This window comes from Cetorhinus maximus, chromosome 21 (genome assembly GCF_964194155.1).
Source record: "Cetorhinus maximus chromosome 21, sCetMax3.hap1.1, whole genome shotgun sequence".
Classification (NCBI taxonomy): domain Eukaryota; kingdom Metazoa; phylum Chordata; class Chondrichthyes; order Lamniformes; family Cetorhinidae; genus Cetorhinus; species Cetorhinus maximus.
Window position 1 is genome coordinate 35,429,160 of NC_135899.1, and position 24,545 is coordinate 35,453,704.

Below are 24,545 nucleotides of genomic sequence, written 5' to 3' on the forward strand. Positions count from 1 at the left end.
ACAGACCTACACTGTAAGCAGAATAAAACACTAACATCATCATTGACCACATGGAAGGTGCGTGAGGCTTATTCTCAGTAGAATTTTGTGAGGAACAGAAGCTGGAAGATTAAGGTTAAGGACTTCTCCTCAGGGTTGGAAAGTAACTTGGAATGGGAGGGGAAGCATCCATTAGTCATGGTCGATGTGGGTACCAATGACATAAATAGGACCAACGAAGAGTTCTGCTGATCCCTGTACACAGCACAAGGAGCATCAAGGAAATTGTCTGAGCACAGTGCCTGGCACACAGCACAGAGGGCAGCAGGGAAACTGACTGAGCACAGTGCCTGGCACACTGCACAGGGGGCAGCAGAGAGACTCACTGAGCACAGTGCCTGGTACACAGTGCAGAGGGCAGCAGCGGAGACTCACTGAGCAGAGTCTTGTTATTAGAATGTTTATGAAATATTTACATTTTTAATATGCTGTAACAGGTGGAAATATGTGATTTGTCTCTATTTTTGGAACTGGACAATTCCATTTAATGTTAAAAGTTAATTGGAGATTGTAACAAATCTTCTCTGTTTAAATCTCACTGTCCTAGTGTTGTTAGACTCTCCATCTGGGAGGGGGACCAGACCATAGGGCATGAGGTGGGTTCATTGTGTGAGTATGTGCCCTTGAGTTGTTATCTGTCAGCCCTGCCCTGTCCAAGGGTCGCCTCCTGTGGAGGTTCAGCTTCCCTCAGCTCCAATTTCTGACGCTCAACATTCACCTCATCCGGTTCCTCTCCCGGGATGTCCCACTCCATTCACCTCTCCCAGTTCCTCTCCTGGATTGTCCCAATCCAGACCTTGTTTGAGTGATATTATTCAGCATGCAGTACGCTAGGATGATTGTGACCATTCTCTCTCCCTGGGGAATATTGCGATCCAGCCCCAGCCACGGGAGGAAGGGATGGACCTGGTCCCTGATCACCTCCTCCTCAATCCTCTACATCTCACTCTACCTTTTCTATCTCTCCTCCTCCAGCATTATAAAGATGAGAGGGATAGAGGGAAAATTGACCATTTTAAACTCTATCATCGATGAAAACAGAAAGCAGAAACTCCTTACAATATTACTGAGTATTATTAACTATTCCTCCTGTCTATGTGACACAAACTATTCTCTGTGGGCCTGAAATAATTGCTGACCACATCATGTAGACTGGAGTCATGGATATGACTGACTGTTGGTGCCTGAACACCCAAGTATAATTTGAAGAGCCGCCTCAAACAGGCGGAATCAGCAGAAACTCGCCACTCTCATTATTCCCGTCTGGGGCCGTGGTCATTTCTGTGGTTGGTACCAGCTTCCTGGGTGATGTTTCATAAACCAGAGTTAAAGATCACAAAAGTTCCGTTTAGGGCTGATGTAACTTACATTTAAATTTCTTGATACAGTCAATTTCAGTTGGATTACGCGAGTAAAACCGACACAAACTTGTGTAAGTTCTTGTCCATAACGTGTGTGCTTGAAGTTGTTGCATATTTGTCAAGGAGTTTTACTAAGGCAAACATTAAAAAAATTGTGTGAGACCAATTGAAGCTAGTTTATTTAAGGGTGGTACATTGTGATCGTCATCAGTGCAGTATGTAAATCTACAGGATAATTTCTTCATTCATTTTACAACGTTGTGTTTCAATAAACCAGGGTGACTTTGGAGCAATGTTTCTACTGAGAGTCCAGGACCTCAGGAATTATTTGTATGGCCCTGACAACAACTTTAACCCACGTTCATGGAATAATCGAGTAACTCACCTCCTGACTCCCCAAAATCTGTCCACAATCTACAAGGCACAGATCTGGAGTGTGATGGAACACTATCTGCTTGTCTGGATGAGTGCAACTTCAACAATATTCAAGAACCTCGACACCATCCAGGGCTGAACAGCTCACTTGATTGGCACCCCATCCATCACCGACGCACAGTAGCAGCCGTGTGTACCATCTACAAGATGCACTGCAGGAACTCACCACGTCTCCTTAGGCAGCACCTTCCAAACCCACAACTGCTACCATAAAGAATGAAAAGGGCAGCAGACACTTGGGAACACCACCACCTGCAAGTTCCCCTCCAAGCCACTCACCATCCTGATTTGGAAATATATTGCCTTTCCTTCACTGTCACTGGGTCAAAATCCTAGAACTCCCTTCATAACAGCACTGTGGGTGTACCTACACCACATGGACTGCAACGATTCAAGAAGGCAGCTCACCACCACCTTCTCAAGGGCATTTAGGATTGGGCAATAAATGCTGGCCGAGTCAGCGACATTCAAATTCCCATGAACGAACATAATCCATCTGGAGTTGGACTTCAACTCACAACCTTGTCTTCTGAGTCAGATGGTTGTGGGTTCAAGTCCCACTCCAGAACTAATCATGGCTGACACTCCAGTGCAGTACTGAGGGGTGGAAGAGATTACAGAGATAGGGAGGGGAGAGGCCATGGAGGGATTTGAAAAGCTCAAAAACCTCACTGAAACTAACACTGAGCTTTCCTGGGAAGAGTGGGTTATTCCCCGAGTTTTATTCATGACAGACTGTTAGAACTGTGCCTAAACAATAGAACCTTCATGAGTGAATGAAAGCAGAATGGTTAATCAGCAGTACTGATTGAAGACAATCCCTTAAGATGTCCATTCCAGCTGACACCAGGGACTTTACCACCTTTCACAGCTTCAGGAACCCAGACACAAAGACAACACTAACACCTGCAGCTTTAACTAGTTACGACTTTAAATCAAATCAAACTTGCAGGCTGCCAGTTTACAGGTGGGAAAGCATTTTGTACACAGCCTTGGGACTTAACCCCTTAGAAACTGAATCTAATACAACAGAAATATTATAAGTTATTGTCAGCTGTGACTGAGTTAGCACTCTTGTCTCTGAGTCAGTAGGTTGTGGGTTCAAGTCTCACTCCGCCAGAGACTTGAGCACTGAGGCTGACACTCGAGTGCAGTACTGAGGCAGTGCTGCACTGTCACCCGCTCAGGTGAATGTAAAAGATCCCATGACACTATGTTACAGAAAAGCAGGTGAGTTATCCGTGGTGCCAATATGAATCTCAGAAACAACATCACAAAAACAGATTATCTGATCATTATCACATTGCTATTTGTGGGAGCTTGCTGTGCACAAATTGGCTGCCACTTTTGCTTAATTACCCATCAATTGGTTGTAAAGCGCTTTCAGCACAAAGTTTGTGAAAGTTGTTCATTCTTTCTCAGGGAAATGTTCTGCTTCCTGTGAACGAGAAATTATAAACACATTGATGGAGAAAGTATACCAGCCCACAGTGACATTGACCAATATATTGTGTACAGGACTCTTATTGTAGGCTCCTGACTGTTTCAGTGAATTGGAACACACCGTGCTGTCAAATCAGCTGGTTTGGGTGAGGCTAAACAAATGAATTTATTGTGAGTTATAAATCTACACAGAAGATTGATAAAACATCAGACAAACAACAACACAATATTCAATATTCAGCTTACACCAAACTTTGAATTAACCAAAATAACAAAGCATTTGAAAATTACCAACTAAAGCAGGGTCCGATTCTACCTCATACCCACTCCTGAGAGCTGGATCACTTTACCAGCACAGGGGGCACAGCATTAAAATTCGAGCTAGGGTTTTCGGGGAAGATGTCAGGAAGTGACAGGAAGGCGCGTAGTACAGGAGTCCCTGAGTGTATCTCACTCTCCAACCAGTATTCAGTTCTGAATACTGATAAAAGTGATGGTTGATCTGGGGAGTGCAACCAGAGCCAAGTCCATGGCACCACAGCTGGATCAGCTGTACAGGGGGCACAAAGAAGACTGAAAGAGCAATAGTGATAGGAGATTCAATAATTAGGGGAACAGACAGGCATTTCTGCAGCTGCAGATGTGAATCCGGGATGGTATGAAGCCTCCCTGATTCCAGGGTCAACAGCTGCAGAGCACCCTGAGGGAAGGGAGGGTGAACAGCCAGGAGTCATGGTCCATATCGGTACCAACAACACAGGTAGAAAGAGGGATGTGGTCCTGCAGTCAGAATTTAGGAGGCTGGGTAAGAAATCGGCAAACAGGACCTATCTTCTGGTAACACGCATAGTGTTATAGAAATAAGAGGATAAAGCAGATGAATGTGTGGCTGGAGAGAAAGAGCAGGATGGAGGGCTTTAGATTCCTGGGACATTGGGATCAGTTCTGGGGGAGATGGGACCTGTACAGACCAGAGGGGTTACACCTAAACAGAACCCTGATGAATTTCCTTGCGGGCGGTTTGCTGGTCGTATAGGGGAGGGTTTAATCTAACTTGGCAGGGGAATGGAAACCAGGAGGTCAGATTAGAGAGGAATGCCAATGTACACAGAGTATTGGGAGAGACAGATAGCACTACAGTAGTAGGTGAGGTCAGAGTAAGGGGGGAAAGGAACAAAGTCTATGTGAATGTGCAGATTGTATTAAATAAGATTGGTGAGTTGCCGGCGCAGATTGCCATGTGGAAATATGATATTGTGGCTCAAAGGAGGGTGGGACTGGGCATTAAATATTCCTGGATATAAGCTGTTCAGGAAAGAGAGGGAAGGAAGGAAAGGAGGAGGGGTGGCAGTATTGATTAAGCAGAACATTGAAATGCTGGAAAGAGAGAGAGGATGTCCCAGAGGGTCAAGGACAGAATCTATTTGGCTCAAGGTAGGGAAAAAAAGGTGCGATCAATGTGGTCTATAGGCGACAAACTAGTGCGAAAGATGGAGAGGAACAAATCTGCAAAGAAATTACAGAGAGGTGCAAGAATTATAGATTAGTTACAATGGGAGACTTTAATTATCTGAATACTGACAGGGATAGTGATGATGCAAAGGACAGAGAGAGGAAAGAGTTCCTAGAGTGTGTTCAGGAGAATTTTCCATTACAGTATGATTCCACTCCAATGAGAAAGGAGTCAGTGCTGGATCTGGTTCTTGGGAATAAAAGGTCCAAGTGGATCAAGTGTCAGTGGGAGAACATTTTTGGACAGTGATCATTGTATCATTTGGTTTAAGTTGGCTATGGAAAAGGACAAGGAACAATCCAGAGTAAGGATAATTAACTAGGGAAAGTCAACTTCAATGGGGTAAGACTGGATCTGACCCAGATAAACTGGAATCAAAGGTTGGCAGGAAAAACAGTAACTGAACAATGAGCTGTCTTTGAAGAGGAGATAGATCAGGCAGAGTCAAAGGATATTCCCACAAAGGGGAAAGATAGGGCAAAGAAATCCAGAGTTCCCTGGATGGCAAACGAGATAGAGATTAAAATGAAGAAGAAAAAGTATGCTTGTGACTGATGTCAGGTGGATAATACAACAGAAAGCCAGGCTGAAGATAGAAGGCTCAGATGGGAATTGAAAAAGCAGTTAAGAGATGGAAAGAGAGAGTATGAGAAGATTCTGGAAGCTAACATAAAAGGGTGTCATGAAGAGATGTTAATGTCTATAATGTTATTGGAAACTACTGTTAAATTGGAATTGTGGTAGGGTCTGTATCTGTGTGTGTGGCTTAATTAAAGTCAGATAGTCTGGGTACTTTGATATATAGTAGTTTGAGATGTTAATTGGGTAAACAGTAAGTAAGGATAGAAGGAAAAGAGTACATTTGCATTTATTGAATAAACCATTCAAAAGAATGGGTAAAATCTGTACCTAGCTGACAGATGCCAAGCAATGTGTTTATATTACTAATAATATTGGTGGAATGAAAGGATTATTGTTAGGAGAGGTAAAATTTAAAAAACCTAGTAATACAATGGAAAATTTACATTCAATGATAGGTATAAACAGAAAGGAGTTTTGTGTGTGCAGGGCAGAGGCATTTAAGATCTAACCAGCCTGTAAGCCTACAACTCGGTCTGCAAAGGAAACACATTACAAGGAACCTCATTTTGAATTCATAAGGTCAAGTGTGCTTTGCCTGGTGTCTGTTTAAAGTCTATGGGTTATTGTTGCCTTGGTGAAGATTTACCTGGGAGTGATTAATTTGGGGATTTGTTTAAAAGTTATTATGGTAGTAATCTGTAGACATGTGTATGTGTTTAATTTGTTGTTAAATTAATAAATGTTTAATTTAGTTTTATATAAAAAACCTCTTGAGGTCAGTGGTTTTATTCCTGAATTCAGAGCTGCATCTCAAACATACCAATTGAAAATAAAGGTTATGACAGTTGTTCAAGTTTCCCTCTGGGATTTAAACATCTCAGCCTTTACCAATTGCTGTGTCACAACAAGGGAATCCAAAAGTCTTCTATAGGCATATAAATAGTAAAAGGGTGGTAAAAGGAAGAGTGGGGCCAATTAGGGGCCAATAAGGGGATTTCTGCATGGAGGAAAGGGGTATGGCTGAGGTATTACATGAATACTTTGCATTGTCTTTACCAAAGAAGAACATGCTGCCCAGGTCATGGTGAAAGAGGAGGCAGTTCAGACATTTGAAGAGTTTGAAATTGATAAGGAGGAGGTATGGGATAGGCTGCCTGTACTGAAGTTGATAAGGCACCAAGATAAGTGGCAGATGAAATTTAATGCAGAGAAGTGTGGTGAAGTACTTTAATAGGAAGAACACAGCGAGACAACATAAAATAAAGGGTAGAATTCTAAAAGGGGATGCAGGAGCAGAGGGACCTGGGGGTATATGTGCAAAATCATTGAAGGTGTCAGGACAGGTTGAGAGAGCAGTTAATAAGCATACGACATCCTGGGCAGAGAGTACAAAAGCAAGGAAGTTACGTTAAACCTGTATAAAACACTGGTTCAGACTCAACTGAAGTATTGCATCCAGTTCTGGGCACCACAAATTAGGAAAGATGTGAAGGCAATAGTGTGCAGAAAAGATTCAGGAGAATGGTTCCAGGAATGAGGATCTTCAGTTACATAGATGCATTGGAGAAGCTGGGACTGTTCTCCTTGAAGAGAAGGTTGAGAGGAGATTTTATAGAAATATCAAAAATCATGAGGGGTCTGGACAGAACAGAATAAGTGAAAACTGTTCCCGTTGGCAGAAAGGTCGAGAACCAGAGAGCACAGATTTAGGGTAATTGGCAAACGAAGAAATGGAGACATGAGGAAAAACTTTTCACGCAGCGAGTTGTTAGGATCTGGAATGCACTGCCTGAGAATGTGGTGGAGTCAGGTTCAATGGTTCAATCGAGAATTCAAGAGGGAATTGTATTATCTGAAAAGGAAGAATGTGCTATGGGGAGAATGCTGGGAAGTGGTACTAGATGTGAAGACTTGGTCACACTCCTCACACCTGAAAGGTTCTTCCCCTTTGTGATTCCTCTGATATCTCAGGAGGCTCAAAGACACCACGAAACCTTTAACACAAATTTTACACTTGAGGGTTTCTCTTCCATGTAGCTGTCCTTGTGTTAACAGAGCTTGTAACAGATGCACCTTAGGTATAAAGAGATCTTTAGAATTCCCTCCTTAAACCTCTCTGCATCTTTATCTTTCTCCCCTCCTTTAGGACCCTCCTTAAATTCCACCTCTTTGACCACATTTCTGGTCATCCCCTTCTCTGTCTCGGTGTTAATTTTTCGCTGATTACATCTCTATGAAACATTTTGGGATGTTTGACAATATTAAAGTGCTCTATAAATACAAGCTGTTGTCCTCTCACATTCCCTCAAATCATCAAGGTACTGACCTGGAGTACAGACTGTGGACATTGATTGGCCTCTAGTGCTCTGTTCGAGTGGCCATTCAGCATGTGTAGACCCAAGACAGTGAATGTTGTAAGACAATGGAGACTGTCACAGCCGAGACACATGCTGCCCTCCCCCTGACTTCCCATCTGCAGTCACTGATGAGGAGCGGGATTCCTGGCTGATTCTCCCCCTCCATAGACCAGAGATGCTGAGGCTAACTGATGTACCTACATTACTATCCTAGGAATGGCTCCTCCCCCCGGGTTCTTGCGCTGGTAGATCAGAAGCTGAAGCCTTTCGAACCACTGGGTATCTGATTGCCTTCTTGTTCAGAATGAGAGTCTATGAGTGACTTGTACTTGATACTGCACTGAATGGATGATTTTATACAGGAGCTTCTATACATATTAATGTCTTCTTTTGGTGATTAGCGATCTGGTCAAAGATTAAATTGTCCTTCTTGAAGCAATTGGACCGATGGTGGGAGAGGTTCGAGACAGACACTGCTGAGACAGACAGTGCTTTGGAACGACGGCTCCCCTGTGTGAGCACTGGAGGGTAAACAACACACTCAACTGTCACTGTTGCAGAAGATGGTGACCCGGCTCCAAGAGCTTGTGGAGACGTCAGTGTATGGCGAGAGAGGGGGAGTTGGCGAAACAATCCCGGCACAGGTCACATTCGACGGGTTTGTCTCCTGTGTGGGTTCGCTGACGTTCCAAGAGGTCTGACAACTATGTGAAGGCTTTATCACAGAACTCACACTGAAAAAGTTTCTCCCCTGTGTGAGTGTGTTGATGGACCAGCAGATACTTTGACTATGTGAAAGCCATGTCACACACCTCACACCTGAATGGTTTCTCTCCTGTGTGAATCCACTGCTGTTCAGGAGGTGCGAAGATCTCAGGAGAACTTCCTCATAAATCTCACACTTAAAGGGTTACTCCCCCGTGTGGATCCTCTGATGGACCAGGAGCATCGACAAGCGTCTGAAGGCTTTGTCACATAGCTCACAGATGAATGGTTTCTCCCCTGTGTGAATGCGTTGGTGGTCATGGAGGGTTGATGACCGCGAAAATGATTTGTTGCACACTTTGCACATGAATGGTTTCTCACCTGTGTGAGTGCGTCGGTGTGCAGTGAGGTTCGCTAACTGTGAGAATGATTTGTTGCATACATCACATGTGAATGGTTTCTCTCCTGTGTGAATGCGTTGGTGTGCACGGAGAGTCGACGAATCCGAGAATGATTTGCTGCACACCTCACACGTGAACGGTTTCTCCCCAGTGTGAATCCGTCGGTGTTGCACAAGCGTCGATGACTGTGTGAAGGCTCGGTCACAGACCTCACACTTGAAAAGTTTTTCCCCTGTGTGAATCCTCTGGTGGCTCAGGAGATGGGAGTATTGTGTGAAAGCCACCTCACAAATCTCACACCTGAAGGGTTTCTCCCCTCTGTGAATACTCTGGTGTCTCAGGAGCCTTGTAGATGTTGCAAAAGCTTTATCACAAACCTCACACTTGAAGGGTTTCTCCCCTGTGTGGACTGCCCGATGGCGCATGAGGTTCGAGAAATGTGTGAAGGATTTATCACACACACCGCACGTGAATGGTTTCTCCCCTGTGTGAATACGTCGGTGAGAGCGGAAGATTGATGACTGCGAGAAGGATTTGTCACACACCTCACATGTGAATGGCTTCTCCCCAGTGTGAATGCGTCGGTGTTCCACAAGCGTCAATGAACGTGTGAAGGTTTGGTCGCACACCTCACATTTGAATGGTTTCTCCTCCATGAAGCTCCACTTATGCAACTGGTGGGACAAGAGACACACCTTGTCTATTAGGAGACCTTATGAGCCTATGGAACCCTCCTCACACACCTCACAGCCTCTCACCTGTAGGAATGAGTCAGTGGTTCATGATACTCGATGAATGATTGAAGCTCTCACCACACTTGCAGCCGCTCACACTTCTTCCCAGCCTCACCCTGACTGATCGCCCACAGCCGAACCGTCAGAAAGGTTGGTTCTGACGGAAGGCTCCACGCCACTGACCAGTTTCAGATCCCCTGATCCGACTGATTTCCAGATGATGGTTTCACTGTGTTAAGCAATACTGTGAAGGGACTGGATGTCTTCCCACAGTTCTTCCTTGTGTGATGGTCAGGATCTATCTGCGGTGTCTATCCTCTCTGTATTCTCTGGTGTAGTATGGCGCAATCCTTCTGTAAAACAGGAAAAGTAAACATGATTTCCTCAAACTCCCTCTCCTCCTTTGCTGAAGGGGCTGACTCCTCAGTTAGCGACTGTTCCACAGTGAGTGTCAGTCTGCTATTCCCCTGTGTGGGGGATCAGATACAAGTCCTTTCTTTTTCCTCACTTGACTGTCACACACCCTGTTTCCAGCAGGGACACTGGATAGTGACCAGGAGTAGACAATGTGGCTACTTTCTTTCCTCCGTCCTGCCCCCAATCTTCCGAATTGCCGTGAGGGCAATGGAAGAGACAGTCGGACGGAATGTAAAACGGGCTATCGATTAACTTTGAGCTGGAGACGTGCTGGTGAAGACCAGTTTTACCCTGAGAGTATGTGTTTAATATGAAAAACACTCAGGAGCAATATTAATTCAATGGAGATTTTGAAATTTCTCCCCTTGTTTTCCAAAATTATTTGAAGAAAACACAACGGGCAGGAAGTGCGAGAAGCTAAGGAAAATGCTGCTTCAGTGTAGCTGATTGAAGGGTTCTGGTTTATCCTGGGAAATTAGATACACTGCATTCACTCAGACTGCTCATCCCAAATTCAGCTATCAGCCACAGCACTGGGCAAAACTATCAAATCCAAGCCCAGACTTTTGGGAAAGGCCGAGGCCTTCGGGTAAAATCTTTAAAGAAGGCATTAAAAGACATTTCAATAAATGTGTCTCCAGGTATGGCAGCCGAATTGCAATGGTGTTGGATTAACAATCCTGAGATTGTGAGTTGAAATCTAACCATGAAAATTTACATACATAGAATTACAGTGCAGAAACAGGCCATTCGGCCCAATTGGTCCATGCTGGTGTTCATGCTTCACTCCAGACTCCACTCAACCCTCTTCATCTCACCTTATCAGCATACCCTTCTGTTCCATTCTCCCTCACGTGCTTATCTAGTTTCCCCTTAAAGAAGTTTATGACATTCAACTCAACCACTCCAAGTTGTGAAACTAAATTTAATAAATTTTGGAAATTTGTTGAATAGAATCAAAATAAAAACATGAAAACTTTCAGACTGTCCTAAAAACCCAAATATTGTCCTTCAAGGAAGGGAACCTGCGACAACTGCCTGGTCTGGTCCACATATGACTCCAGTCCCACACAAGATAGTTGACTTTGAACTGCCCTCTAAAGTGGCTGAGCAAACAATGATTAACAATCACTACAAAGTCCAATAATAAGGGATAGATAGATCTGGACAATCCTGGCATTCCGTCAGAATCAGATTAAGGTGATCTCAGCCCAGTGAAATCTGTGAAGTCTCTCTTACCTAGGTCTGAGGACATGTAACCAAATAAGGAGAGCAGCCCCACAGACTGGTCAAGTGGCAGTGATACTCACTGAATCGTATCAATCTGGAAACATCCCAGACTCCTCCGTCACAATCCCTGGGTATGTCCCATCCCACTGGCAGATGGGGAAATCTCAATATTGACTACTTGGAGTCTCATGGCTTCAGGTCAAACAAGTTCAAGGAAAACTACCACTCTCCTCCCAACTGATGAATGAGTACTTTACCATGTTAATCATCAGGGAAGTAGACTAAGGACAGATCCCAAAACTGGGTATCCATGAGGTGCAGTGAGCCATCAGCAGCAGCAGGATTGTATTCCACCACAATATCACAGCCCAGCACAGCTCTCATTCCATGATTATCATCAAACCAGTAGGTGGGCATATCAGGAGCAGCATTGGGTATACATTAGACTCCAGGTTTGAACCTAGTGAAGGTTACTATTGAATCTGCATCTACCATCCTATCAGACAGTGCAGTCCAAATCCTAACCACACATTGTGTAGAAAGGTTTTGCATTAAGTTGCCTCTGATTCTTTTGCCAATCATCTTTTCTCTATAACCTCTACTTATTGACCCTTCTCTTTAAACCTTTCATGATTTTAAACATCTCTAACAAATCTCTTCTTAGCCTTCTCTGCTCTAAGGGAAAAAATCCCAGCTTCTCCAGCCTATCCATGTAACTGTAATCCCTCAATCCTGGGATCATTCTAGTAAATCTTTTGTAGCCTACCCTCTCCAAAATTAAGAGATAGGGTGGTGGGAAGTATTGGAGGGATTTGAAAAGACAGGAAACACCCAGATCCGAACACACACACACACACACATACAGAACTGAACATTCACAGTCCACAAGATGATAACCAGCTCCCAACACACACACACAACTCAACAATAGGAAATCAGTAAGAATCCACAGACACTCTGAACCTCCCAGATAATTACACCTCACCTTCTCAAATTTAGTAATGACCCTTCAACAAAACTCAGCCTGTAAATCAGAATGCTTCCAATAAACACACTCAATATCCAACACACAGCTCCCAGGCAAACAGTTCAGCACAAAGCACCGAGTAAACAGCTCTCTCAGCTGGATGTTCTCACACAGCATAAGGGGCATTTCCACAGCTGATTCCCCACAGGATAGTCAGACTGCCTGAACATTAGTGTGGATATTATGTGATGTAATTATTATAAATTGTGTTCCTTCACTCACCGTCTCCTCACTTGGTTTTCAGTCCCGACAGGAAGTGAAGCAGCTGTGGAAGAGGAAGAGGAGGGAATGGGCAGAGTGGGTGGGCTCTCTGATTGACGTCTCTCACAGCCAATCCTAATATTTCTGGAGCAACATGAGTTTCCTGAAGCTTGGGAAACTGACCGGTGAAACGGAGGCGACTTTGAGCAGCAGATCAGGTGGGGAATTAAACTTGTCAGTGTCCCATCTGAATAAAACCTCACTTATTCCAGCTGCTGTCTCAGTTCCCCTGGCAAACATTTGACAGAGATTTCTAGTGTGAGAATAGCATTCTTCATCCTCTGAGGCTTTCAAACTGACAACATCAGTGTGGGATGTGTAGCCTCGGATGTGTTTGACAGCAGACCAGAAGAGGAAGACCCACAGCATCCAAGGTGCAATAGTGGGTCAACACATGCATAGGAGGGAGGGACACAGGAGAGAAGCAGGCAGGAGAGAGGAACTCGGGAGAGAGAGAGAGAAAGGCAGGGACACAGGAGAGAGGGGCAGAGGAGACATGAGAGAGGGGTAGAGCGGGGATAGAGGCACAAGAGGGAGGGGCACAGGACAGAGGATCCCTGGAGAAAGAGACACAGGAGAGCAAACAGAAAGGAGAAATGACTGACTCTGTGATTTGGGGAGCGATTGTGACCGAGAGATTGACCCTGTGACTGGGGGAGTGACTGTGAGTCGCAGATTCACTCTGTGACAGGGGGAGTGACTGTGAGTTGCAGATTCACTCTGTGACTAGGGGAGTAACTGTGATTCAGAGATTGACTCAGTGACTCGGGGAGTGACTGTGACTCGGAGACTGACTCTGTCACTGGGGGAGTGACTATGACTCAGAGACTAACTATGACTGGGGGAGTGACTGTGACTCGAAGACTGACACTGCAACTGGTGGAGTGATTGTGAGTTGGCGATTGACTCTGACAGGGGGAGTAACTGTGACTCAGCGATTGACTCTGACTCGCGGAGTAACTGTGACTCGGAGATTGTCTCTGTGACTGGGGCAGTGATTGTGAGTCGGAGATTGACACTGTGACTGGGGGAGTAATTGTGAGTCGGAGGTTGACTCTGTGACTAGGGTAGTGACTGTGTTTCGCAGCTTGACTCTGGGGGAGTGATTGTGACTCAGAGATTAACATTGTGTCTTGGGGAGTTACTGTGATTCAAACATTGACTATGTGATTGGGAAGTGACTGTGAGTTGCATATTAACTCTGTAACGGGGGAGTTTCTGTGACTCGGAGATTGACTCTGTAACTGGGGGAGTGACTGTGACTCGGAGATGGACTCTGTGAGTGAGGGAGTGATTGTGATTCAGAGATTGAGTCTGTGACTGGGTAAGTAACTGGGGCAGTGAATGTGAGTCAGAGATTGACTCTGACTGGGGGAGTAACTGTAACTCAGAGATTGATTCTGTGACTAGGGGAGTAACTGTGACTTGGAGATTGTCTCTGTGACTGCGGGAGTAGCTGTGAGTTCCATATTTACTCTGTGACTGGGAACGTGACTGTAACCCGGAGATTGACTCTTTGACTGGGGGAGTAAGTATGACTCGGAGATTGACTCTGCGACTGGGGGATTGATTGTGAGTCGGAGATTGACTCTGACTGTGGGAGTGACTGTGATTCAGAGATTGACTCTGACTGGGGGAGTGACTAACTCGGAGATTGACTCTGACTGGTGGAGTAATTGTGAGCCGGAGTTTGACTCTGTGACTGGAGGGAGTAACTGTGATTCAGATTTTGACTCTATAATTGGGGGAGTAATTCTGAGATTCAGATTCACTCTATGACTGGGGGAGTAACTGTGAGTCAGACATTGACTCTGACCGGGGGAGTAACTGTGAGTTGCAGATTCACTCTGTGACTGGTGGAGTAACTGTGAGTTCCAGATTCACTCTGTGGCTGGGAACGTGACTGTGACTCGGAGTTTGACTCTGTGACTGGGGGAGTGATCCTGATTCGGAGATTGTGTCTACGACTGGGGGAGTGACTGTGAGTTGCAGATTCACTTTATGGCTGGGGGAGTGACTGTGACTCGGAGATTGACTCTGTGACTGAGGGAGTGACTGACTCGGAGATTGACACTGTTACTGGGGGAGTAACTGTGACTCGGAGATTGACTATGTGACTGGGGGAGTGATTGTGAGTCGGTAATTGACTCTGTGGGTTGGGGGAGTGACTGTAACTTGGATATTGACTCTGTGGTTGGGAGAGTGACTGTGACTTGGAGATTGACTCTGTGACTCGGAGAGTGACTGTGACTCGGAGATTGATTATGTGAATGGGGGAGTGACTGAAAATCAGATATTGACACTGTGACTCGATGAGTGACTGTGATTGGGGAAGTGACCATGACTTGGAGATTGACTCGGTGACTGGGGGAGTGACCGTGGTTCAGAGATTGAGTCTGTGAATGGGCAAGTGACAGTGAGTCGGAGATTGACTCAGTGAGTGAGGCAGTGACTGTGACTCGGAGATTGACTCTGCAACTGGGAGAGTGACTGTGACTTGGAGATTGATACTGTGACTGGGAGAGTGACTATGACTTGGAGATTGACACTGTTACTGGGGGAGTAACTGTGACTCGGAGATTGACTGTGTGACTAGGGGAGTGATTGTGAGTCGGTAATTGAGTCTGTGAGTGGGGGAGACTGTAACTCGGATATTGACTCTGTGACTTGGAGAGTGACTGTGACTTGGAGATTGACTCTGTGACTCGGAGAGTGACTGTGACTCGGAGATTGATTGTGTAACTGGGGGAGTGACTGAAAATCGGATATTGACACTGTGACTCGATGAGCGACTGTGACTTGGAGATTGATTATGTGACTGGGGGATTGACTGTGACTTGGAGACTGACGCTGTTACTGGGGGAGTAACTGTGACTTGGAGATTGACTCTGTGACTGGGGGAGTGACCGTGATTCAGATATTGACTCCGTGACTGGGGAGTGACTGTGATTTAGAGATTATCTGTGATTGGGGGAGTGACTGTGAGTTGCAGATTCACTCTGTGACTGGGAGAGTGACCGTGACTTGGATATTGTGTTTGTGAATGGGGGGGTGATTGTGTGTCAGATTTTGACTCTGTGACTGGGGGAATGACTGTGAATTGCAGTATCACTCTGTGACTGGGGGAGTAACTGTGAGTCGGAGATTGACTCTGACTGGGGGAGTGACTGTGAGTTGCAGATTCACTTTGTGACTGGGGCGGTTACTGTGACTCAGAGATTGACTCTGTGATCGGGGAAGCAATCTGACTCGGAGATTGACTCTGTGACTGGGGTAGTGACCATGATTCAGAGATTGGCTCTGTGATTGGGGAAGTGACCATGACTTGGAGATTGACTCGGTGACTGGGGGAGTGACCGTGATTCAGAGATTGACTCTGCGACTGGGGGAGTTATTGTGAGTTAGAGATTGACTCTGACTGGGGGAGTGACTGTGAGGCGGTGATTGACATTGTGAGTGAGGGAGTGACTGTGATTCAGAGATTGAATCTGTGAATGGGCAAGTGACTGTGAGTCGGAGATTGACTCAGGGAGTGAGGCAGTAACTGTGACTCGGATATTGACTCTGTGACTCGGAGAGTGACTGTGACTTGGAGATTGACTCTGTGACTCGGAGAGTGACTGTGACTCGGAGATTAACTCTGTGACTCAGAGAGTGACTGTAACTTCGAGATTGATAATGTGACTGGGGGAGTGACTGTGACTTGGAGATTGACGCTGTTACAGGGAGAGTGACTGTGACTTGGAGATTGATACTGTGACTGGGGGAGTGACTGTGAGTTGCAGTTTCACTCTGTGACTAGAACAGTTACTGTGACTCAGAGATTGACCCTGTGACCAGGAGAGCAATCTGACTCAGAGATTGACTCTGTGGCTGGGGGAGTGACCGTGTTTCAGAGATTGATTCTGTGATTGGGGGAGTGACTGTGAGCTGCAGATTCATTCTGTGACTGGGGGAGTGATTGTGAGTCAGAGATGGACTCTGACTGGGGGAGTGACAGTGCGTTGCAGATTCACTCTGTAACTAGGGAAGTAACTGTAACTTGGAGGTTGTCCCTGTGACTGGAGGCATGACCGTGACTTGGATATTGGCTCTGTGACTGGGGAAGTGACTGTGACTCAGAGAGTGACTGTGACCTGGAGATTGTGTCTGTGACTGGGGGAGTGATGGTGAGTCGGAGATTGACTGTGACTGGGGGAGTGATTGTGAGTCAGAGTTTGACTCTGTGACTGGGGGAATGACTGTGAGTTGCAGTATCACTCTGTGACCTTGGGAGTAACTGTGAGTCGGAGATTGACTCTGACTGGGGGAGTGACTGTGAGTTGTAGAGTCTCTCTGTGACTGGGAATGTGACTGTGACTTGGAGTTCGACTCTGTGACTGGGGGAGTGACCGTGATTTGGAGATTGTGTCTGTGACTGGGGGAGTGGCTGTGAGTTGCAAATTCACTTTATGGCTGGGGGATCACAGGGACAACCTCCAAGTGACTGTGATCGGAGAGCGGCTGTGACCCGGAGATTGTGTCTGTGACTGGGAGAGTGATTGTGAGTCGGAGATTGATTCTGACTGTGGGGGGTGACTGTGAGTTGAAGATTCACTCCGTGACTGGGGGAGTGACTGTGACTCAGAGATTGACTCTGTGACCGGGGGAGCAATCTGATTCAGAGATTGACTTTGTGATTGGGGAAGTGACCGTGACTTGGAGATTGACTCGGTGACTGGGGAGTGACTGTGATTCAGAGATTATCTGTGATTGGGGGAGTGACTGTGGGTTGCAGATTCATTCTGTGACTGGGGGAGTGATTGTGAGTCGGAGATTAACTCTGACTGGGGGAGTGACTGTGCGTTGCAGATTCACTCTGTGACTAGGGAAGTAACTGTAACTTGGAGGTTGTCCCTGTGACTGGAAGATTGGCTCTGTGGCTGGGGAAGTGACTGTGACTCAGAAAGTGACTGTGACCCGGAGATTTTGTCTGTGACAAGGGGAGTAATTGTGATTCAGATTTTGACTCTGTGTCTGGGGGAATGACTGTGAATTGCAGTATCACTCTGCGACTAGGGGAGTAACTGAGAGTCGGAGATTGACTCTGTGACCGGGGGAGTGACTGTGAGTTGTAGATTCTCTCTGTGACTGGGAATGTGACTGTGACTTGGAGTTTAACTCTGACTGGGGGAGTGATCGTGATTTGGAAATTGTGTCTGTGATTGGGGAAGTGACTGTGAGTTGCAGATTCACTTTATGGCTGGGGGAGTGACTGTGACTTGGAGATTGACTCTGTGACTGTGGGAGTGACTGTGAGTCAGAGGTTGACTCTGCGACTGGGGAAGTGATTGTGATTCAGAGATTGACCCTGTGAATGGGCAAGGGACAGTGAGTCGGAGATTGACTCAGTGACTGGGGGAGTAACTGTGTGTCAGAGATTGATTCTGACTGGGGGAATGGCTGACTCGGAGATTGACTCAGACTGAGGGAGTCACTGTGACCCGGAGATTCACGCTGACTGGAGAAGTAACTGCGACTCAGAGATTGACTCTGTAACTGGGGGAGTGATTGAGAGTCGGATATTGACTCTGACTGAGGGAGTAACTATGACTCAGAGATTGACTGTGTGACTGGGGTGGTAACTGTGAGTCAGCGATTGACTCTGTGACTGGGGGAGTGGCTGTGACTCAGAGATTGACTCTGTGATTGGGGAAGTGACCGTGACTCGGCGATTGACTCTGACTGGGGGAGTGAATGAGTCGCAGATTTGCTCCATGAATGTGACTCAGAGATTGATTCTGTGACTGGGGGAGTGACTGTGAGTCGAAGATTGACTCTGTGACGGGGGAAGTGACCGGGATTCAAGATTGATTCTGACTGGGGGAGTGGCTGACTCGGAGATTGAGTCTGACTGGAGGAGTCACTGTGACCCGGAGATTCACTCTGACTGGGGGAGTAACTGTGACACAGTGATTGACTCTAACCGGGGGAGTGATTGTGAGTCGGATATTGACTCTGACTGGGGAGTAACTGTGAGTTGAAGATTCACTCTGTGACTGGGGGAGTGACTGTGACTCAGAGATTCACTCTGACTAGGGTAGTGACTGTGAGTCGCAGATTCACTCTGTGACTGTGAAAGTGACTGTGACTTGGAGATTGATTCTGTGACTGGGGAGTGACCGTGACTTGGAGATTGGCTCTGTGACTGGGGGAGTGACTGTGACTCGGTGATTAATTCTGTGACTGGGGAGTGACCCTGACTCGGAAGTTGTCTTTGTGACTGGAGGCATGACCGTGACTTGGAGATTGACTCTATGACTGTGGGAGTGACTGTGACTCGGAGATTGACTCTATGAGTGGGCGAGTGACTGTGAGTCGGAGTTTGACTCTGACTGTGGAAGTGACTGTGACTCAGAGATTGTCTCTGACTGGGGGGTGACTATGAGTCGCAGATTCACTCTGTGACTGGAAATGTAACCGTGACTCGGAGATTAACTCTGTAACTGGGGGAGTGATTGTGAGTCGGAGATTGAGTCTGACTGGGGCAGTGACCGTGACTCAGGAATTGACTCTGTGACTGGGGCAGTGACCGTGACTCGGAGATTGACCAAGTGACTGGGTGTTGACCGTGACTCGGAGATTGACCATGTGACTGGGGGAGTGACTGTGAGTTGCATGTTCACTTTGTGACTTGGGGAGTAACTGTGATTTCCAGATTCACTTTGTGACTGGGAACGTGACTATGACTCGGTGGGGAACTCTGACACTGGGGAAGTGACTGGGACGCGGATCTGGACTCTGTCACTGGGGAAGTGACTGTGACTCGGACATTGACTCCGTGATTGAGGGAGTGACTGTGAGTCGAAGTTTGACTCTGTGCCTTGGGGAGTAACTGTGAGTCAGAGATTGATTCTGACTGGGGGAATGGCTGACTTGGAGATTGACTCAGACTGAGGGAAGCATTGTGACTTCGGAGATTCACTCTCACTGGGGGAGTAACTGTGACTCAGAGATTGACTCTGTAACTGGGGGAGTGATTGTGAGTCGGATATTAACTCTGACTGAGGGAGTAACTATAACTCAGAGATTGACTCTGTGATTGGGGAAGTGACCGTGACTCGGAGATTGACTCTGACTGGGGCAGTGACTGAGTCGCAGGTTCGCTCCATGACTATGAAAGTAACTGTGACTCGGAGATTGATTCTGTGACTGGGAAAGTGACTGTGAGTCAAAGGTTGACTTTGTGACTGGGGAAGTGACCGGGATTCAAGATTGATTCTGACTGGGGGAGTGGCTGACTCGGAGATTGTTTCTGACTGGAGGAGTCACTGTGACCCGGAGATTCACTCTGACTGGGGTAGTAACTGTGACTCAGTGATTGACTCTGTAACCGGGGGAGTGATTGTGAGTCGGATACTGACTCTGATTGGGGAGTGACTGTGAGTTGCAGATTCACTCTGTGACTGGGGGAGATACTGTGACTCGGAGATTGACTCTGTAATTGAGGGAGTGCTTGTGAGTCAGAGATTGACTCTGTGACTGGGGGAGTGACTGTGATTCAGAGATTGACTCTGTGACTGAGGAAGTGACCGATATTCAGAGATTGATTCTGATGGGGGAGTGACTGACTCAGAGATTGACTCTAACTGAGGGAGTAACTATGACTCAGAGATTGACTCTGTGACTGAGGGAGTAACTATGACTCAGAGATTGACTCTGTGACTGGGGTAGTAACTGTGAGTCAGAGATTGACTCTGTGACTGGGGGAGTGGCTGTGATTCAGAGATTGACTCTGTGATTGGGGAAGTGACCATGACTTAGAGATTGACTCTGACTGGGGCAGTGACTGAGTCACAGATTCGCTCCATGACTGTGAAAGTAACTGTGACTCGGAGATTGATTCTGTGACTGGGGGAGTGACCGGGATTCAAGATTGATTCTGACTGGGGGAGTGGCTGACTTGGAGATTGAGTCTGACTGGGGGGGTACTGTGACTCAGTGATTGACTCTGTAACAGGGGGAGTGTTCGTGAGTCGGATATTGACTTTGACTGAGGAGCGACTGTGAGTTGAAGATTCACTCTGTGACTGGGAGAGTGACTGTGACACAGAGATTCACTCTGACTGGGGGAGTAACTGTGAGTCGCAGATTCACTCTGTGACTAGGGATGTGACCATGACTCGGAGATTAACCATGTGACTGGGGTAGTGACTGTGAGTCGCAGATTCATTCTGTGACTAGGGCAGTAACTGTGACTTGGAGATTGTCCCTGTGACTGGAGGCATGACCGTGACTTGGCGATTGATTGTGTGGCTGGGGAAGTGACTGTGAGTCGCAGATTGACTCTGTGACTGGGGGAGCGACTGTGCGTTGCAAATTCACCTGATACTTGGGGGGAATAACTGTGATTCAGAAATTGACTCTGTGACTGGGGAGTGACTGTGACTCGCAGATTAACTCTGACCAAGGGAGTGACTGTGACCCGCAGATTGACTCTGACTGGGGGAGTGATCGTGGCTTGGAGATTCAATCTGTGACTTGGGGAGTGACTGTGATTTGTGAATTCACTCTCTGACTGGGGCAGTGCCCGTGAGTTGCAGATTCACTCTGTGACTGAGGGAGTAACTGTGACTGTGACTCAGAGATTGACCCTGTAATTGAGGGAGTGATTGTGAACCAGAGATTGACTCTGACTGGGGCAGTGACCGTGACTCGGAGATTGACTGTGTGATTGGGGCAGTGACTGTGAGTCAAAGATTGACTCTCTGACTGGGGGAGTGCCTGTGCATTGCAGATTCACTCTGTGACTAGAGGAGTAACTGTGACACGGAGGTTGTCTCTGTGACTGGAGGCGTGACCATGACTCGGAGAGTGGCTCTGTGACTGGGGGAGTAACTTTGAGTCGCAGATTCACTCTGTGACTTAGGGAAGTGACCATGACTCGGAGAATAACCATGTGACTGGGGAGGGACTGTGACTCGGAGATTGACTCTGACTGGGGTAGTGACTGTGAGTCGCAGATTGACTCTGACTGGGGAGTGACTGTGAGTCGCAGATTAATCTGACCGAGGGAGTGACTGTGACCCGCAGATTGACTCTGACTGGGGGAGTGATCGTGGCTTGGAGATTCAATCTGTGACTTGGGGAGTGACTGTGATTTGTGAATTCACTCTCTGACTGGGGCAGTGCCCGTGAGTTTCAGATTCACTCTGTGACTGAGGGGGTAACTGTGACTGTGACTCGGAGATTAACCCTGTAATTGAGGGAGTGTTTGTGAACCGGAGATTGACTCTGACTGGGGCAGGGACCGTGACTCGGAGATTGACTCTGTGACTGTGGGAGTAACTGTGACTCGGAGATTGACTCTGTCACTGGGGCAGTGACTGTGACTCAGAGATTGACTCTGTGATTGGGGAAGTGAGCGTGACTCGGAGGTTGACTCTGATTGGGGGAGTAACTGTGAGTCGCAGATTCACTCCATGACTGTGAAAGTAACTGTGACTCGGAGATTGATTCTGTGACTGGGGAGTTAGTGTCATTCAGAGATTATCTCTGTGATTGGGGAATGACTGTGAGTTGCAAATTCATCTGTGACTCGGGGAATGATTGTGACTCGGAGATTGACTCTGTGACTGGGGGAGTTACTGTGACTCAGAGATTGACTCTGTGATTGGGGAAGTGATTGTGACTCGGAATTTGACTGTGGCGGGGGGAGTGATCGTGGCTCGGATATTCACTCTGTGACTTAGGGAGTGACTGTGAGTTGCAGATTCACTCCGTGACTGAGGCAGTGCCCGTGACTTGGACATTGACTCTGTGACCGGCGGCGTAATCTGATTTGGAGATTGACTCTGTGACTGGGGGAGTGACTGTGAGTCAGAGATTGACTCTGTGAATGGGAAAGTGACCGTGAGTCAGAGATTGACTCTGTGATTGGGGGAGTGACTGTGAGATGGAGATTCACTCTGTGAGTGGGAAAGTGACTGTGCCTCAGAGATTGACTCTGTGATTGGGGAAGTGAGCATCACTCCATAAGACCATAAGACATAGGAGCAGAAATTAGGCCATTTGGCCCATCGAGTCTGCTCTGCCATTCAATCATGGCTGATACGTTTCTCAACCCCATTCTCCCACCTTCTCCCCGCAACCTTTGATCCCCTTACCAATCAAGAACCTATCTATCTCGGTCTTAAATACACTCAATGACCTGGCCTCCACAGCCTTCTGTGGCCATAAATTCCATAGAATCACCATTCTCTGGCTAAAGAAGTTTCTCCTCATCTCGGCTCTAAAAGGTCTTCCCTTTACTCTGAGGCTGTGCCCTCGGGTCCTAGTCTCTCCTACTAATGGAAACATCTTCCCCACGTCCACTCTAAACAGGCCTCTCAGTATTCTGTAAGTTTCAATCAGATCCCCCCCTCATCCTTCTAAACTCCATCGAGTATAGACCCAGAGTCCTCAAACGTTCCTCATATGTTAAGCCTTTCATTCCTGGGATCACTGTCGTGAACCTCCTCTGGACCCTCTCCAGGGCCAGCACATCCTTCCTGAGATACGGGGCCAAAAATTGCTCACAATATTCTAAATGTGGTCTGACCAGAGCATTATAAAGCCTCAGCAGCACATCCCTGCTTTTATATTCTAGTCCTCTCGAAATAAATGCCAACATTGCATTTGCCTTCCTAACTACCGACTCAACCTGCAAATTAACCTTAAGAGAATCCTGGACTAGGACTCCCAAGTCCCTTTGCACTCCAGACTTCTGAATTCTCTCCCCATTTAGAAAATAGTCCATGCCTCTATTCTTCCTACCAAAGTGCATGACCTCACACTTGCCCACGTTGTATTCCATCTGCCACTTCTTTGCCCATTCTCCTAACCTGTCCAAATCCTTCTGCAGCCTCCCCGCCTCCTCAATACTACCTGTCATTCCACCTATCTTTGTATCATCTGCAAACTTAGCCAGGATGCCCTCAGTTCCTTCATCTAGATCATTAATGTATAAAGTGAAAAGTTGTGGTCCCAACACTGACCCCTGCGGAACTCCACTAGTCACCGGCCGCCATCCTGAGAAGGACCCCCTTATCCCCACTCTCTGCCTCCTGCCGGACAGCCAATCTTCTATCTATGCTAGTACCTTGCCTCTAACACCATGGGCTCTTATCTTACTGAGCAGCCTCCTGTACGGTACCTTGTCAAAGGCCTTCTGGAAGTCCAAATAGATAACATCCATTGGCTCTCCTTTGTCTAACCTACTCGTTACCTCCTCAAAGAATTCTAACAGATTTGTCAGACATGACCTCCACTTGATGAAACCATGCTGACTTTGCCCAATTTTACCAAGAACTTCCAAGTATTCTGAAATCTCATCCTTAATAATGGACTCTAAAATCTTACCAACGACCGAGGTCAGGCTAATCGGCCTGTAATTTACCATCTTTTGCCTCACTCCCTTCTTAAACAGGGGGGGGGGGTTACATTAGCGATTTTCCAGTCCTCTGGGACCCTCCCTGACTCCAGTGATTCCTGAAAGATCGCCACTAACGCCTCCACTGTCTCTTTAGCTATCTCCTTCAGAACTCTAGGGTGTAATCCATCTGGTCCAGGTGATTTATCCACCTTCAGACCTTTCAGTTTTCCTAGCACCTTCTCCTTGGTAATGGCCACCATACTCACCTCTGCCCCCCGACTCTCTTGAACTTTGGGGATGTCACTCGTGTCTTCCTCCGTGAAGACTGACGCAAAGTACCTATTCAGTTCCTCCGCCATTTTTTTGTTCCCCACTACTACTTCTCCAGCGTCATTTTCCAGCGGCCCAATGTCCACTTTTGCCTCTCTCGTACCCGTTATATATCTAAAAAAACTCTTGCAATCTTCTTTTATCTTACTGGCTAGTTTACCCTCACATTTAATCTTCTCCCTCCTTATTTCTTTTTTAATTGTCCTCTGTTGGTCTTTGTAGGCTTCCTAATCCCCTGGTTTCCCACTGCTCTTCGCCGCATTGTATGCTTTCCCATTAGCTTTTATGCTGTCCTCTCACGGGTTAACTCTGACTGCT

The 24,545-nt window shown here is 46.8% G+C and overlaps 6 protein-coding genes and 1 pseudogene across 9 annotated transcripts in view; 2 read left to right on the forward strand and 5 right to left on the reverse strand.

Annotated features, from left to right (window-relative positions):
- The window catches only part of LOC144695267 (uncharacterized), a 556,511-nt gene that overhangs the window by 228,835 nt on the left and 303,131 nt on the right, over window positions 1-24,545 (forward strand). The gene's annotated exons all lie outside the window — the stretch shown is intronic.
- Window positions 1-24,545, reverse strand: part of LOC144695233 (uncharacterized) — a 313,865-nt gene that overhangs the window by 197,132 nt on the left and 92,188 nt on the right. The window lies entirely within an intron of this gene.
- Window positions 1-24,545, reverse strand: part of LOC144695218 (uncharacterized) — a 184,415-nt gene that overhangs the window by 135,283 nt on the left and 24,587 nt on the right. The window lies entirely within an intron of this gene.
- Window positions 1-24,545, forward strand: part of LOC144695223 (uncharacterized) — a 218,638-nt gene that overhangs the window by 54,452 nt on the left and 139,641 nt on the right. The gene's annotated exons all lie outside the window — the stretch shown is intronic.
- The window catches only part of LOC144695228 (uncharacterized), a 142,236-nt pseudogene that overhangs the window by 46,450 nt on the left and 71,241 nt on the right, over window positions 1-24,545 (reverse strand). The gene's annotated exons all lie outside the window — the stretch shown is intronic.
- LOC144695243 (uncharacterized) overlaps window positions 1-24,545 on the reverse strand; it is a 157,052-nt gene that overhangs the window by 33,819 nt on the left and 98,688 nt on the right. The gene's annotated exons all lie outside the window — the stretch shown is intronic.
- Window positions 6,559-9,600, reverse strand: LOC144695257 (uncharacterized). Its single transcript, XM_078566165.1, has 2 exons — window positions 7,447-9,600; window positions 6,559-7,410 (listed from the first exon to the last, which is right to left on the reverse strand). The coding sequence occupies exon 1, from the start codon at window positions 9,490-9,492 to the stop codon at window positions 8,641-8,643; it is 852 nt and encodes a 283-aa protein (XP_078422291.1). The 5' UTR covers window positions 9,493-9,600; the 3' UTR covers window positions 6,559-7,410; window positions 7,447-8,640.

Bases quoted from the DNA above. Each gene is read 5' to 3' on its own strand.
- LOC144695257 (XM_078566165.1), bottom strand. From the start codon at position 9,492: ATGGAGGAGAAACCATTCAAATGTGAGGTGTGCGACCAAACCTTCACA.